The sequence below is a fragment of the Leptodactylus fuscus genome, chromosome 9 (genome assembly GCF_031893055.1).
Source record: "Leptodactylus fuscus isolate aLepFus1 chromosome 9, aLepFus1.hap2, whole genome shotgun sequence".
In the NCBI taxonomy this organism is placed as follows: Eukaryota; Metazoa; Chordata; class Amphibia; order Anura; family Leptodactylidae; genus Leptodactylus; species Leptodactylus fuscus.
The window spans coordinates 2,395,319-2,413,273 of record NC_134273.1 but is presented as its reverse complement, the minus strand read 5'-3'; the positions used below and the strand labels follow the sequence as shown (position 1 = coordinate 2,413,273).

General features: G+C 46.3%; 2 protein-coding genes across 2 annotated transcripts; one reads left to right on the top strand and one right to left on the bottom strand.

The window, feature by feature from the left end:
• Positions 1–53: 53 nt before the first annotated feature.
• MUTYH (mutY DNA glycosylase) lies at positions 54–13,512 on the top strand. The gene is made up of 16 exons (XM_075287217.1): positions 54–90; positions 413–504; positions 578–696; positions 3,179–3,218; positions 7,686–7,759; positions 7,847–7,888; positions 8,246–8,317; positions 8,406–8,519; positions 8,593–8,690; positions 8,873–9,017; positions 9,237–9,327; positions 9,557–9,742; positions 9,821–9,966; positions 10,365–10,517; positions 13,029–13,079; positions 13,153–13,512. The coding sequence occupies exons 2-16, from the start codon at positions 414–416 to the stop codon at positions 13,261–13,263; spliced, it is 1,533 nt and encodes a 510-aa protein (XP_075143318.1). The 5' UTR covers positions 54–90; position 413; the 3' UTR covers positions 13,264–13,512.
• Positions 13,513–14,096: 584 nt separating this feature from the next.
• On the bottom strand, positions 14,097–17,209 carry HPDL (4-hydroxyphenylpyruvate dioxygenase like). Its single transcript, XM_075286432.1, has 2 exons — positions 17,165–17,209; positions 14,097–15,347 (listed from the first exon to the last, which is right to left on the bottom strand). Exon 2 carries the CDS (start codon positions 15,323–15,325, stop codon positions 14,162–14,164), a length of 1,164 nt encoding a protein of 387 aa, XP_075142533.1. The 5' UTR covers positions 15,326–15,347; positions 17,165–17,209; the 3' UTR covers positions 14,097–14,161.
• Positions 17,210–17,955: the final 746 nt, after the last annotated feature.

Here is a 17,955-nt window from a genome sequence, read left to right as displayed (position 1 = left end):
CACGCCCAGTATGTAACAAGAGCCAATCGGATGACAGAGGACAGAGAGGGCGGGTCTTGTGTGTTCGGGCCGCGCGGAGATCAGTCTGCGGTGAGTATTACATTGACCATTATGATTTATGGCGGCTTGTGATGACGTCACACTTTCCCACTTGACGTCAAAGTTCTTAAAGTCGTATTCATGCTTCACAGCAGGCAGGGGGTGCTTTAGTTTTGGTATATTGCATTTGATCACGTGGTCTAATGTGTTTGTGTTGTATTTTGAGAAATTAGGAGTAAAGTTGATTTAATTATTTTGCGCAATTTGTGAACGTGATGGAAACGTCGCGGCGACAACCAATAGCACGACCGTCCTTCAGTACCGTGTGGGCTTTAGGGCAATAAAATACTAACAAGCAATTCCCCCCCTGCAGAATGGGGCGCTCCGCCGTAAAGCGAGCCACAAAGGCTGTGCCAAAGAAGGAGCCAATGTCCTCCAGCAAGCGGCCCACGGCCCAGAGCAGAGGTGAGAAGAGAGCGAGCGGCCGCCATGTTGTCAGGTAACGTACAGGGACTCACACCATGTGTTCTCATTACAGACTCCAACCCCCATCATCCTCCATATCATACATTCACTGCAGAGGAGACCCTGACACTGCGGAAGACGCTCCTCACCTGGTATGACCGATGTAAACGAGACCTGCCATGGCGGAGACTGGTATGACATCACAGGGCGCTAATACCCCAATGACATCACAGGACACCAATACCTGCCCACTGTTACTTCTGACTGTCTGAAAGATCTGTAATATCCAGAAACAGCAGCATCATTAAACATCCTGTATTATACTCCAGAGCTGCGCTCACTATTCTGCTGGTACAGTCACTGTGTACATACATTACATTACTTATCCTGTATTATACGCCAGAGCTGCGCTCACTATTCTGCTGGTACAGTCACTGTGTACATACATTACATTACTTATCCTGTATTATACTCCAGAGCTGCGCTCACTATTCTGCTGGTGCAGTCACTGTGTACATACATTACATTACTTATCCTGTATTATACTCCAGAGCTGCGCTCACTATTCTGCTGGTGCAGTTACTGTGTACATACATTACATTACTTATCCTGTATTATACTCCAGAGCTGCGCTCACTATTCTGCTGGTGCAGTTACTGTGTACATACATTACATTACTTATCCTGTATTATACTCCAGAGCTGCGCTCACTATTCTGCTGGTGCAGTTACTGTGTACATACATTACATTACTTATCCTGTATTATACTCCAGAGCTGCGCTCACTATTCTGCTGGTGCAGTCACTGTGTACATACATTACATTACTTATCCTGTATTATACCCCAGAGCTGCGCTCACTATTCTGCTGGTACAGTCACTGTGTACATACATTACATTACTTATCCTGTATTATACTCCAGAGCTGCGCTCACTATTCTGCTGGTGCAGTCACTGTGTACATACATTACATTACTTATCCTGTATTATACCCCAGAGCTGCGCTCACTATTCTGCTGGTACAGTCACTGTGTACATACATTACATTACTTATCCTGTATTATACCCCAGAGCTGCGCTCACTATTCTGCTGGTACAGTCACTGTGTACATACATTACATTACTTATCCTGTATTATACTCCAGAGCTGCGCTCACTATTCTGCTGGTGCAGTCACTGTGTACATACATTACATTACTTATCCTGTATTATACTCCAGAGCTGCGCTCACTATTCTGCTGGTGCCGTCACTGTGTACATACATTACATTACTTATCCTGTATTATACTCCAGAGCTGCGCTCACTATTCTGCTGGTGCAGTCACTGTGTACATACATTACATTACTTATCCTGTATTATACCCCAGAGCTGCGCTCACTATTCTGCTGGTACAGTCACTGTGTACATACATTACATTACTTATCCTGTATTATACTCCAGAGCTGCGCTCACTATTCTGCTGGTGCAGTTACTGTGTACATACATTACATTACTTATCCTGTATTATACTCCAGAGCTGCGCTCACTATTCTGCTGGTGCAGTCACTGTGTACATACATTACTTATCCTGTATTATACTCCAGAGCTGCGCTCACTATTCTGCTGGTACAGTCACTGTGTACATACATTACATTACTTATCCTGTATTATACTCCAGAGCTGCGCTCACTATTCTGCTGGTACAGTCACTGTGTACATACATTACATTACTTATCCTGTATTATACTCCAGAGCTGCGCTCACTATTCTGCTGGTGCAGTCACTGTGTACATACATTACATTACTTATCCTGTATTATACTCCAGAGCTGCGCTCACTATTCTGCTGGTGCAGTCACTGTGTACATACATTACATTACTTATCCTGTATTATACCCCAGAGCTGCGCTCACTATTCTGCTGGTACAGTCACTGTGTACATACATTACATTACTTATCCTGTATTATACTCCAGAGCTGCGCTCACTATTCTGCTGGTGCAGTCACTGTGTACATACATTACATTACTTATCCTGTATTATACTCCAGAGCTGCGCTCACTATTCTGCTGGTGCAGTCACTGTGTACATACATACATTACTTATCCTGTATTATACTGCAGAGCTGAGCTCACTATTCTGCTGGTGCAGTCACTGTGTACATACATTACTTATCCTGTATTATACCCCAGAGCTGCGCTCACTATTCTGCTGGTGCAGTCACTGTGTACATACATTACATTACTTATCCTGTATTATAATCCAGAGCTGAGCTCACTATTCTGCTGGTGCAGTCACTGTGTACATACATTACATTACTTATCCTGTATTATACCCCAGAGCTGCACTCACTATTCTGCTGGTGCAGTCACTGTGTACATACATTACATTACTTATCCTGTATTATACTCCAGAGCTGCGCTCACTATTCTGCTGGTAGTTATTAGGAGCAGTCAGCACCCTGTGGTCAGGCACACCTGACAGCTTAGTATGATGCAGGGGGCAGTTGGTTCCTGCTGTAAGGACTTTTTCCAGAATGAGTTCTGTACAGACAAGATTTCAGATTGCAGCTCTGAAGTATAATCCCCAATTTTATTATTTCCTGCTGATACTGGATTATTATAGCACATGTTTTAATATTGAAATAAAGACATGTGGCTGATAACGGAAGACAATAGAGGAAATCTCTCTCTTTCAGGCCATCACAGAATTGGACTTGGACCGGCGAGCGTATTCAGGTGATTGTTAGAGAATCCACTACAGGGACAGAACAGCCGTAGCCATACTGTGCAGCGGGATACAATCTATTACTATCTGTTATCAGCCATGTCAGGAGAGGAGAGGCCGACTGTAGGACAGGGGAATACAATCTATTACTATCTGTTATCAGCCATGTCAGGAGAGGAGAGGCCGACTGTAGGACAGGGGAATACAATCTATTACTATCTGTTATCAGCCATGTCAGGAGAGGCCGACTGTAGGACAGGAGAATACAATCTATTACTATCTGTTATCAGCCATGTCAGGAGAGGAGAGGCCGACTGTAGGACAGGGGAATACGATCTATTACTATCTGTTATCAGCCATGTCAGGAGGGGAGAGGCCGACTGTAGGACAGGGGAATACAATCTATTACTATCTGTTATCAGCCATGTCAGGAGAGGAGAGGCCGACTGTAGGACAGGGGAATACAATCTATTACTATCTGTTATCAGCCATGTCAGGAGAGGAGAGGCCGACTGTAGGACAGGGGAATACAATCTATTACTATCTGTTATCAGCCATGTCAGGAGAGGAGAGGCCGACTGTAGGACAGGGGAATACAATCTATTACTATCTGTTATCAGCCATGTCAGGAGAGGAGAGGCCGACTGTAGGACAGGGGAATACAATCTATTACTATCTGTTATCAGCCATGTCAGGAGAGGAGAGGCCGACTGTAGGACAGGAGAATACAATCTATTACTATCTGTTATCAGCCATGTCAGGAGAGGAGAGGCCGACTGTAGGACAGGAGAATACAATCTATTACTATCTGTTATCAACCATGTCAGGAGAGGAGAGGCCGACTGTAGGACAGGGGAATACAATCTATTACTATCTGTTATCAGCCATGTCAGGAGAGGCCGACTGTAGGACAGGAGAATACAATCTATTACTATCTGTTATCAGCCATGTCAGGAGAGGAGAGGCCGACTGTAGGACAGGAGAATACAATCTATTACTATCTGTTATCAACCATGTCAGGAGAGGCCGACTGTAGGACAGGGGAATACAATCTATTACTATCTGTTATCAGCCATGTCAGGAGAGGCCGACTGTAGGACAGAGGAATACAATCTATTACTATCTGTTATCAGCCATGTCAGGAGAGGAGAGGCCGACTGTAGGACAGGGGAATACGATCTATTACTATCTGTTATCAGCCATGTCAGGAGGGGAGAGGCCGACTGTAGGACAGGGGAATACAATCTATTACTATCTGTTATCAGCCATGTCAGGAGAGGAGAGGCCGACTGTAGTACAGGGGAATACAATCTATGACTATCTGTTATCAGCCATGTCAGGAGAGGCCGACTGTAGGACAGGAGAATACAATCTATTACTATCTGTTATCAGCCATGTCAGGAGAGGAGAGGCCGACTGTAGGACAGGGGAATACAATCTATTACTATCTGTTATCAGCCATGTCAGGAGAGGAGAGGCCGACTGTAGGACAGGGGAATACAATCTATTACTATCTGTTATCAGCCATGTCTGGAGAGGAGAGGCCGACTGTAGGACAGGAGAATACAATCTATTACTATCTGTTATCAGCCATGTCAGGAGGGGAGAGGCCGACTGTAGGACAGGGGAATACAATCTATTACTATCTGTTATCAGCCATGTCAGGAGGGGAGAGGCCGACTGTAGGACAGGAGAATACAATCTATTACTATCTGTTATCAGCCATGTCAGGAGAGGCCGACTGTAGGACAGGGGAATACAATCTATTACTATCTGTTATCAGCCATGTCAGGAGAGGCCGACTGTAGGACAGAGGAATACAATCTATTACTATCTGTTATCAGCCATGTCAGGAGAGGAGAGGCCGACTGTAGGACAGGGGAATACGATCTATTACTATCTGTTATCAGCCATGTCAGGAGGGGAGAGGCCGACTGTAGGACAGGGGAATACAATCTATTACTATCTGTTATCAGCCATGTCAGGAGAGGAGAGGCCGACTGTAGTACAGGGGAATACAATCTATGACTATCTGTTATCAGCCATGTCAGGAGAGGCCGACTGTAGGACAGGAGAATACAATCTATTACTATCTGTTATCAGCCATGTCAGGAGAGGAGAGGCCGACTGTAGGACAGGGGAATACAATCTATTACTATCTGTTATCAGCCATGTCAGGAGAGGAGAGGCCGACTGTAGGACAGGGGAATACAATCTATTACTATCTGTTATCAGCCATGTCAGGAGAGGAGAGGCCGACTGTAGGACAGGAGAATACAATCTATTACTATCTGTTATCAGCCATGTCAGGAGAGGAGAGGCCGACTGTAGGACAGGGGAATACAATCTATTACTATCTGTTATCAGCCATGTCAGGAGGGGAGAGGCCGACTGTAGGACAGGAGAATACAATCTATTACTATCTGTTATCAGCCATGTCAGGAGAGGCCGACTGTAGGACAGGGGAATACAATCTATTACTATCTGTTATCAGCCATGTCAGGAAAGGAGAGGCCGACTGTAGGACAGGGGAATACAATCTATTACTATCTGTTATCAGCCATGTCAGGAGAGGAGAGGCCGACTGTAGGACAGGAGAATACAATCTATTACTATCTGTTATCAGCCATGTCAGGAAAGGAGAGGCCGACTGTAGGACAGGAGAATACAATCTATTACTATCTGTTATCAGCCATGTCAGGAGAGGAGAGGCCGACTGTAGGACAGGAGAATACAATCTATTACTATCTGTTATCAGCCATGTCAGGAGAGGCCGACTGTAGGAGAGAGGAATACAATCTATTACTATCTGTTATCAGCCATGTCAGGAGAGGAGAGGCCGACTGTAGGACAGGGGAATACGATCTATTACTATCTGTTATCAGCCATGTCAGGAGAGGCCGACTGTAGGACAGGAGAATACAATCTATTACTATCTGTTATCAGCCATGTCAGGAGAGGAGAGGCCGACTGTAGTACAGGGGAATACAATCTATGACTATCTGTTATCAGCCATGTCAGGAGAGGCCGACTGTAGGACAGGAGAATACAATCTATTACTATCTGTTATCAGCCATGTCAGGAGAGGAGAGGCCGACTGTAGGACAGGGGAATACAATCTATTACTATCTGTTATCAGCCATGTCAGGAGAGGAGAGGCTGACTGTAGGACAGGGGAATACAATCTATTACTATCTGTTATCAGCCATGTCAGGAGAGGAGAGGCCGACTGTAGGACAGGAGAATACAATCTATTACTATCTGTTATCAGCCATGTCAGGAGAGGAGAGGCCGACTGTAGGACAGGGGAATACAATCTATTACTATCTGTTATCAGCCATGTCAGGAGGGGAGAGGCCGACTGTAGGACAGGAGAATACAATCTATTACTATCTGTTATCAGCCATGTCTGGAGAGGAGAGGCCGACTGTAGGACAGGAGAATACAATCTATTACTATCTGTTATCAGCCATGTCAGGAGGGGAGAGGCCGACTGTAGGACAGGGGAATACAATCTATTACTATCTGTTATCAGCCATGTCAGGAGAGGCCGACTGTAGGACAGAGGAATACAATCTATTACTATCTGTTATCAGCCATGTCAGGAGAGGAGAGGCCGACTGTAGGACAGGGGAATACGATCTATTACTATCTGTTATCAGCCATGTCAGGAGGGGAGAGGCCGACTGTAGGACAGGGGAATACAATCTATTACTATCTGTTATCAGCCATGTCAGGAGAGGCCGACTGTAGGACAGGAGAATACAATCTATTACTATCTGTTATCAGCCATGTCAGGAGAGGAGAGGCCGACTGTAGGACAGGGGAATACAATCTATTACTATCTGTTATCAGCCATGTCAGGAGAGGAGAGGCCGACTGTAGGACAGGGGAATACAATCTATTACTATCTGTTATCAGCCATGTCAGGAGAGGAGAGGCCGACTGTAGGACAGGAGAATACAATCTATTACTATCTGTTATCATCCATGTCAGGAGAGGAGAGGCCGACTGTAGGACAGGGGAATACAATCTATTACTATCTGTTATCAGCCATGTCAGGAGGGGAGAGGCCGACTGTAGGACAGGAGAATACAATCTATTACTATCTGTTATCAGCCATGTCAGGAGGGGAGAGGCCGACTGTAGGACAGGGGAATACAATCTATTACTATCTGTTATCAGCCATGTCAGGAGAGGAGAGGCCGACTGTAGGACAGGGGAATACAATCTATTACTATCTGTTGTCAGCCATGTCAGGAGAGGAGAGGCCGACTGTAGGACAGGGGAATACAAGCTATTACTATCTGTTATCAGCCATGTCAGGAGGGGAGAGGCCGACTGTAGGACAGGGGAATACAATCTATTACTATCTGTTATCAGCCATGTCAGGAGAGGCCGACTGTAGGACAGGAGAATACAATCTATTACTATCTGTTATCAGCCCTTCATCCTCACGTGTCTCTGTCTCATGTCAGTCTGGGTGTCGGAGGTGATGCTGCAGCAGACTCAGGTCTCCACAGTCGTTGACTACTACACCAAGTGGATGAAGGTGATGGGATGGTTGGGGTAATATTTGCAGCGTTTCGGTCTACGTTGGATTCTCATTTTCTAACATTATTGTGTCTTTTCCTTACAGACATGGCCGACAGTGCAGGATCTCGCCACGGCATCACTGGAGGTAGATGATGTTGTCAGTAAGCGGCGGCCATCACTCCCTAGTCAGTGTATCAGTGCAGACTGTGTCAATGTGTATCTGGTGTAATGCTCTGCAGGATCCAGCATGTGGTGCCATCACAGTCAGTTGGAATCTGTGTGTCCACAATGAATTTAATTTGATTCCTGCAGAGGCTGTCACCCAGCTTTCACAGGTCCTGAACGTGACAGTTATTCCATCCAGGACTCTTGGAAAGCTGGGTAAATTCACTAATGACACTCGGGTCAGGTATTCAGGACCTTTTAGTTAAAAGGGAAATTGTCTTTAACCATTTATGTGCTGCAGTGTCAGTTCTAACCAGCCCTATCCCTGTGTCCCCAGGAGGTGAATGAGCAGTGGTCCGGGCTGGGGTATTACTCCCGGGGTCGGCGGCTGCATGAAGGAGCCCAGAAGGTGTGTGAAAGTTCTCCTCATAATTTAACCTTTTATTTCTGAGAACAGGGAGATTCTGGTATATGTAGTGACATCTTGTCGGCCTCAGGTTGTGCAGGTGTTGGGGGGTCAGATGCCCCGCACTGCAGAAGACTTACAGAAGCTGCTGCCAGGCGTGGGCAGGTACACAGCCGGGGCGGTGGCATCTATCTCCTATGGGCAGGTAAGTATGGCACAGACTCCAGCAGCATGGCGGCCCGGAGAGTGCTCTCCTCTGTTAATATCTTCTTCTGCAGGTTACAGGTGTCGTAGATGGAAACGTCATCCGAGTTCTCTGCCGCCTGCGACGCATTGGAGCAGATTTTACCTCCCCGACGGTCACGGACTCTCTGTGGTGAGTGTTGTAGGATTAAAGGGGTCCAGCTTGGGATTGACTTTAATATTTTTCAGCCTGTGAAGGGGAGGTTTCTGACAACCAGCAGACATCTTGAACATGACTATTTTTTTAGAACGTTGTTGCACTTTTTGTTGATTCGGCCCGGACAGTGTCTGTTATCACCTTTTCATTCCCTGCAGGAATTTGGCAGATAACCTTGTGGACCCTGATCGGGCTGGAGACTTTAACCAGGCGATGATGGAGCTGGGAGCGACAGTCTGCACGCCAAAGAAAGCGCTCTGCGGGGAATGTCCTCTGCAGAGCTTGTGCCGAGCGTACAAGAAGGTGATGGCAGGCGCCCAGCGGAGTGATGGTGATGTCATTGAGTGATGTCATCATTCATTGTCCTGGAATCACTTACTTTTCCTAATTTCAGGATGTACAGTATTAAAGGGGCGCTCTGCTTCACCATGAGAGTCTGACAAGATGATTAGTACAAGGTGTCCTGTGACTCCTAATGAGTCCTGAGATGGTGCCATTGATGTCTGTTGTTTTGTCTTGTAGGTGGAGCTGGATTCTGCGGCCTCCCTCAGCAAACTTGTGAGCACAAGAGCTGACACTCCAAACAGCTCCATCTCTGACATTGAGGAATGTGGTGAGTGCGGAGAAGGGACCGCGTCTTCTAATATATTACTTGTGAAGGTTAAGAATACGGTTGTGTTGGGCTATATAAAGAAAAAAATCAGTGTGCATGTATGTATGTGTGTATATATATATATATATATATATATATATATATATATATATATTTCATTCTGATCCATTATGTGCTGTTCTCTATGTGACTATGACTGACACACTGTAACGAAGCTGTTCCTCAGCAGCAGATGCCTCGTGTCCTCTCTGCATCCCGTCCAGTGACCAGTGGGATCGCAGTCTCGGAGTCGCCAACTACCCGCGCAAAGCAGCAAAGAAGCCATCAAGAGAGGAGCAGACAGTGACCTGTGTGTGGGAGAGACCCGGGGAGCGGGGCGAGGCCGAGTACTTGCTGCTTCAGAGACCCCACAAAGGTGATGCATGGTATCTAGGTCAGTGTTAGTGTACCAGCGCTTGCACTGACTGCCATATCCGTATAATGTCCTCTACAGGGCTCCTGGCAGGGATGTGGGAGTTTCCAAGCATGATCCTGGAGAAGACGCCCACCGAGAAGGAACAGCGGGAGATCCTGTGTGACCGACTCCAGGAAGTGACCGGCTGGGAGGTGACCCGAACCGATCTGCAGTATGTAGGGGAGGTGAGAAGCCTGTTAACCACGTAAATGCTGCACAGGGATCCAAGTGGCAGTGAACGTGTTAAGATGAGATGCTATAGGACAGGTGTAGGGAACGTACGGCTCTCCAGCTGTTGCAAAACTACAACTCCCAGCATGCATACTGGCTCTGCTGTTCTGGGAACTCCCATGGAAGTGAATGGAGCATGATGGGAGTTGTAGTTTCACAGCAGCTGGAGAGCCAAAGGTTCCCTACCCCTGCTATAGGAGGTGCTGAGATAGCAGTTGCACCCGGGCCCCTGAACCCCACACCAGCTAGAGACCTGTGTGACACAAACCCCACCCGACACCTCTGGAGGAGACCCGAAGATGTGTGAGTTGTCAGGGCAGTCACAGTCCGTAATGGCTCCTTGTCCCGGCAGGTTGTTCACATCTTCTCTCACATCAATCAGACGTACCTGGTTTACTTCCTGCACAGCCATTCCATGAAAGAGGAGGAAGCGGAATGCACAGCGCAGCGATGGGTCACCAGAAGACAATTCATGGAGTCCGCTGTTCCCACCGCCATGAAAAAGGTAAAATCACAGAAGGATCTAAAATCTCTATAGTCACTGGGAAGTAACAGGGCCAAGTGTTCTGATCTACTCACACCTAAAGCTCAGACAACTTCTGGTGCATTGTGGGAGGTCAGAAAGCACCTGCACAAACCTAAGCTTCCCCTGTCCTACAGTCGGCCTCTCCTCTCCTGACATGGCTGATAACAGATAGTAATAGATTGTATTCTCCTGTCCTACAGTCGGCCTCTCCCCTCCTGACATGGCTGATAACAGATAGTAATAGATTGTATTCCCCTGTCCTACAGTCGGCCTCTCCTCTCCTGACATGGCTGATAACAGATAGTAATAGATTGTATTCTCCTGTCCTACAGTCGGCCTCTCCTCTCCTGACATGGCTGATAACAGATAGTAATAGATTGTATTCCCCTGTCCTACAGTCGGCCTCTCCTCTCCTGACATGGCTGATAACAGATAGTAATAGATTGTATTCTCCTGTCCTACAGTCGGCCTCTCCCCTCCTGACATGGCTGATAACAGATAGTAATAGATTGTATTCCCCTGTCCTACAGTCGGCCTCTCCTCTCCTGACATGGCTGATAACAGATAGTAATAGATTGTATTCCCCTGTCCTACAGTCGGCCTCTCCTCTCCTGACATGGCTGATACCAGATAGTAATAGATTGTATTCCCCTGTCCTACAGTCGGCCTCTCCTGACATGGCTGATACCAGATAGTAATAGATTGTATTCCCCTGTCCTACAGTCGGCCTCTCCCCTCCTGATATGGCTGATAACAGATAGTAATAGATTGTATTCCCCTGTCCTACAGTCGGCCTCTCCCCTCCTGACATGGCTGATAACAGATAGTAATAGATTGTATTCCCCTGTCCTACAGTCGGTCTCTCCTGACGTGGCTGATAACAGATAGTAATAGATTGTATTCCCCTGTCCTACAGTCGGCCTCTCCTCTCCTGACATGGCTGATAACAGATAGTAATAGATTGTATTCCCCTGTCCTACAGTCGGCCTCTCCTCTCCTGACATGGCTGATAACAGATAGTAATAGATTGTATTCTCCTGTCCTACAGTCGGCCTCTCCTCTCCTGACATGGCTGATAACAGATAGTAATAGATTGTATTCCCCTGTCCTACAGTCTGCCTCTCCTGACATGGCTGATAACAGATAGTAATAGATTGTATTCCCCTGTCCTACAGTCGGCCTCTCCTGACATGGCTGATAACAGATAGTAATAGATTGTATTCCCCTGTCCTACAGTCGGCCTCTCCTCTCCTGACATGGCTGATAACAGATAGTAATAGATTGTATTCCCCTGTCCTACAGTCGGCCTCTCCCCTCCTGATATGGCTGATAACAGATAGTAATAGATTGTATTCCCCTGTCCTACAGTCGGTCTCTCCTGACATGGCTGATAACAGGTAGTAATAGATTGTATTCTCCTGTCCTACAGTCGGCCTCTCCTCTCCTGACATGGCTGATAACAGATAGTAATAGATTGTATTCCCCTGTCCTACAGTCGGCCTCTCCTCTCCTGACATGGCTGATAACAGATAGTAATAGATTGTATTCTCCTGTCCTACAGTTGGCCTCTCCTCTCCTGACATGGCTGATAACAGATAGTAATAGATTGTATTCCCCTGTCCTACAGTCGGCCTCTCCCCTCCTGATATGGCTGATAACAGATAGTAATAGATTGTATTCCCCTGTCCTACAGTCGGCCTCTCCCCTCCTGACATGGCTGATAACAGATAGTAATAGATTGTATTCCCCTGTCCTACAGTCGGTCTCTCCTGACGTGGCTGAAAACAGGTAGTAATAGATTGTATTCCCCTGTCCTACAGTCGGCCTCTCCTCTCCTGACATGGCTGATAACAGATAGTAATAGATTGTATTCCCCTGTCCTACAGTCGGCCTCTCCTCTCCTGACATGGCTGATACCAGATAGTAATAGATTGTATTCTCCTGTCCTACAGTCGGCCTCTCCTCCCCTGACATGGCTGATAACAGATAGTAATTGTATTCTCCTGTCCTACAGTCGGCCTCTCCTCTCCTGACATGGCTGATAACAGATAGTAATAGATTGTATTCTCCTGTCCTACAGTCTGCCTCTCCTTTCCTGACATGGCTGATAACAGATAGTAATAGATTGTATTCTCCTGTCCTACAGTCGGCCTCTCCTCTCCTGACATGGCTGATAACAGATAGTAATAGATTGTATTCCCCTGTCCTACAGTCGGCCTCTCCTGACATGGCTGATAACAGATAGTAATAGATTGTATTCTCCTGTCCTACAGTCGGCCTCTCCTGACATGGCTGATAACAGATAGTAATAGATTGTATTCCCCTGTCCTACAGTCGGCCTCTCCTGACATGGCTGATAACAGATAGTAATAGATTGTATTCCCCTGTCCTACAGTCGGCCTCTCCTCTCCTGACATGGCTGATAACAGAGAGCAGTATCTTAGTCACCTGCCGGATTTTCATCTCATTCCGCCGTTTCTTCTTTTCCAGATTCTGGGCCTGTGTGAGGGTCGGGGGCTCGTGGCCGGGTCGGTGGGCTCGGTGAGTGACGCGCTTTTGGCTCCGCCTCTTCTGGTTTATTATTAGATTTTTCTGACTTGTGTTTATTTTCCAGTCCAAGAAGAGGAAAAGAGACAGACGCGACATTCGACCTCCTGTGGAGACAATCAGCAAGCAGAGGTCTATCCAGAGCTTCTTCAGAGCCGCTTCTACGGGCCAGAAGTGAGCCCTGGTGTCGGCTGCTGTGACTGGAGGGAATGTCCTGGGGTACATAGAAGGGCTTAGAGCTTGTCCTGGCTCCACAGCTGAAGGTTTGTTACTGTTGTCTCCAGTGTAACAGATTGTGCAGATTGGATATAATTGTAGCAAACCTTCAGCTGTGAGAAGACGAGACTTCAGCCTGTGGCCTGTTATACCCCGTACAGAGGGACAGCGAGACGCGATGTAATAATGGGACTTTATTTACTGATGATTCTGGACATAACAGAGTCTGACAACCCTGGACCTGATGATGCTGCGGCGATGGGTTGTCAGTGCACATTACGGTTTGCGCGGACCCTGAACCCCTCGGTTTTATACTAAAGATTTCTATTTTAACCCTTTGTATGTCCATTAGCGCAGGATTTTATACATTTTCTAATAAAACTTTTTTGTTACATTGTGTCGCCTGAGAGTATTAAGCATTGGCGTAGGCTGGGACTAGTAGTTCTTCAGCATTGGCTGCTTCACTAGGATACAGAATCAGTGACGCACATCACAGCCGAGGCTCAGACTGCTCCGCTGCTCCTCCATGCTTTACACTGCAGTTCTGCATTATTAGGATGTACAGTCATGAGAAACAAAGTCCGCCCTTAGTAATAATAAAAATCTATAAATCCCCAACCCCCGCCCTCTGCTGCAGAACGGGGAGGGATTACAGAGAAACTGGAATACAGACAGTCAGTGAGTGTGATCGTCTCTAGAAAAGCAGAAGTTTTGGCAGTTTTCTGGTTTGGAGGATGAAGATGGTCAGAAAGTACAGCAGAGACGTCGGCTACATCTGCCCTGCCCCCGCCCCACAACTGACAGGAACAGGCGGACAGTGAGGTTCGCCCCCTGGAGGAGGACAGCAGATCTAATCTGTATCACTGGGCCGCTGCACCTTCCTGCTCTTTCTGGCTCAGGTCATCCATCATATCTTGCATGGAGCGCCACAGAGCACGAATATTCCCCTCCCCAAACCCCTGCGCCCCCCTGCGCTCGATCAGCTCCAGGTAGAACGAGTCCTTGGAGAACAAAGGCTCAGCAAACACCTGGAGGAGGATTTTCTGGTCGACGTCTTGGATTTGGGTGGTGGAATCCAACAAAATCCCAAAATGGGAGAGCTGCTGTGGGGTGAACCCTGCGTGGAGGATGGCCGCCTTCTTCTGGGGGTCATTGTAATAACATGGGGGCTGCGCAGCAAAGACAACCCCACTATTAGTCAGGGACTCCACGGCTCGGAAGATGTCTGGTGTCAGGAGGCCGATGTGCTGGATCCCTCCTTCTCTATGGTGCTGGAGAAACTGGTCCATCTGGTTTAACCCCTGCTGGGGTAAAGACTCCCCAATCACAATCTTACCCACCTCTGCCTGCCCCGGGCACTCCTCTGCACTCAGGCGGAGCCCAATCTGGGGGCCGGTGATCTCAAGTCCCTGGATGGGGTCTTCTCCTTGGAGAGGTAAGTGTTGGAACCCAAAACAGCGTTGGTACCAGTCACTGACACGTTTCATTGTCCCCCGTGGACAGACATAAGTCACATGGTCTATGCGCGTGACATCTGCTGCAGGTCCATCGTCAGCGCCTTCTTTCTCGAGGGGTTCAAAGCCCGGCAGGAAGGCGGCGGTGTAGCGAGAGCGGTCTATAAGAGTGTGCCTCACGTTCCCTAGAATGGACTTGACCACACAGTAGGACACGGGGCCGGCGTCGCTCTGCAGTTGGGTTGGTGGCACTAACATGTGGCAGCCATTGTTGACCAGCTGCTGGCACAATCGGGACACGTCTTCCACCTCGTAGCTGACATTACAGGCCGTATCCGGGGACGGCTGCGGAACCGGAGAGTCATAGAGCAGGCCGGGGGTCTCGGAGATCTCATTGACAACGAACACAACGTTTCCGCTTCTTAATGCCACCTGACTAGGGGCGACTCCGTCCAGACCGCGGGCTGCAAATGGCTGGAATCTGTACTTGGTCACCAGGTCAGTGATGATCTTCTGGGGTTTGGAGACCTGGAGGGTGATGTGACTGAGGCGGCTCAGCGGGGAGGTCATGGCGCCAAGAGGGGGTCAGCAGCTGAAAGACAAGAACAGCGGGTTAGACCAGCGGATTGTCTGTGTGTCCAGCCCTCGACTCTCCATATAGTCCTTCATAGTAACGTATAGCCCTGACACGTATGTAAAGTGTCTAACACAGTAGGGACATGGACACAACATATAGCACATATATATATAGTACATAGACACAATGTAGCACGTATATATAGTACATAGCGGACACAACGTAGCACGTATATATAGTACATAGCGGACACAACGTAGCACATATATATATATAGCACATAGACACAATGTAGTACGTATATATAGTACATAGCGGACACAACGTAGCACATATATATATATAGCACATAGACACAATGTAGCACGTATATATAGTACATAGCGGACACAATGTAGCACATATATATAGTACATAGCGGACACAATGTAGTACATATATATAGTACATAGCGGACACAATGTAGTACATATATATAGTACATAGCGGACACAACGTAGCACATATATATAGTACATAGACACAACGTAGCACGTATATATAGTACATAGACACAATGTAGCACGTATATATAGTACATAGCGGACACAATGTAGCACATATATATAGTACATAGCGGACACAACGTAGCACATATATATAGTACATAGCGGACACAACGTAGCACATATATATAGTACATAGCGGACACAACGTAGCACATATATATAGTACATAGCGGACACAACGTAGCACATATATATATAGTACATAGCGGACACAACGTAGCACATATATATAGTACATAGACACAATGTAGCACATATATATAGTACATAGACACAATGTAGCACATATATATAGTACATAGACACAACGTAGCACATATATATAGTACATAGACACAACGTAGCACATATATATAGTACATAGCGGACACAACGTAGCACATATATATAGTACATAGACACAATGTAGCACATATATATAGTACATAGACACAATGTAGCACATATATATAGTACATAGACACAATGTAGCACATATATATAGTACATAGACACAACGTAGCACATATATATAGTACATAGCGGACACAACGTAGCACATATATATAGTACATAGACACAATGTAGCACATATATATAGTACATAGCGGACACAACGTAGCACATATATATAGTACATAGACACAATGTAGCACATATATATAGTACATAGCGGACACAACGTAGCACATATATATAGTACATAGACACAATGTAGTACGTATATATAGTACATAGCGGACACAACGTAGCACATATATATATAGTACATAGCGGACACAACGTAGCACATATATATATAGTACATAGACACAACGTAGCACATATATATAGTACATAGACACAACGTAGCACATATATATATAGTACATAGACACAATGTAGCACATATATATAGTACATAGCGGACACAACGTAGCACATATATATATAGTACATAGCGGACACAACGTAGCACATATATATATAGTACATAGACACAACGTAGCACATATATATAGTACATAGACACAACGTAGCACATATATATAGTACATAGCGGACACAACGTAGCACATATATATATAGTACATAGACACAACGTAGCACATATATATAGTACATAGCGGACACAACGTAGCACATATATATAGTACATAGCGGACACAACGTAGCACATATATATATAGTACATAGACACAATGTAGCACATATATATAGTACATAGCGGACACAACGTAGCACATATATATAGTACATAGCGGACACAATGTAGTACAGTCCCATGTAACACCATATAATACAGCAGTCCCATGTAACTCTCACCTTGAGCCGAGCACATGGATTCTTCTTTCATTCATTTGCTCTTGACTTCACCCAGCAGAGTCTTAAGGCTGGACTGTACCATGTCAGTAACAGGAAGAGGAGGGGGCAGAATGAGTCATGTGTTTGCCAGGATCTTCGGAGTTGTCAGCTTGGTGTAGTCAGTGATTTAGTCTTTGTTCCCCGGGGCTGATGGTCACTCAGTGCAGATATCTCATGTGTTTCTTCCCCACCTCCCCCTCTGACTCTGAGAATGGACTCTTCCATAAAAGTTTCTGGATACAGCCCCCTACTCTGTATATACAGCGCCATGTGACAGTATACAGCCCCCTACTCTCTATACTGTATATAATGTATACAGCCCCCTACTCTGTATATACAGCACCATGTGACAGTATACAGCCCCCTACTCTCTATACTGTATATAATGTATACAGCCCCCTACTCTGTATATACAGCACCATGTGACAGTATACAGCCCCCTACTCTATATATACAGCGCCATGTGACAGTATACAGCCCCCTACTCTGTATATACAGCACCATGTGACAGTATACAGCCCCCTACTCTATATATACAGCGCCATGTGACCGTATACAGCCCCCTACTCTCTATATATACAGCGCCATGTGACAGTATACAGCCCCCTACTCTATATATACAGCGCCATGTGACAGTATACAGCCCCCTACTCTGTATATACAGCACCATGTGACAGTATACAGCCCCCTACTCTATATATACAGCACCATGTGACAGTATACAGCCCCCTACTCTCTATATATAATGTATA

Coding starts and splice junctions, on each gene's coding strand:
- MUTYH (XM_075287217.1), top strand. CDS start 414: ATGGGGCGCTCCGCCGTAAAGCGAGCCACAAAGGCTGTGCCAAAGAAG. Junction 505..577: donor GCCCACGGCCCAGAGCAGAG/GTGAGAAGAGAG, acceptor TTCTCATTACAG/ACTCCAACCCCCATCATCCT. Junction 7,760..7,846: donor ACTACACCAAGTGGATGAAG/GTGATGGGATGG, acceptor TTTTCCTTACAG/ACATGGCCGACAGTGCAGGA.
- HPDL (XM_075286432.1), bottom strand. CDS start 15,325: ATGACCTCCCCGCTGAGCCGCCTCAGTCACATCACCCTCCAGGTCTCC.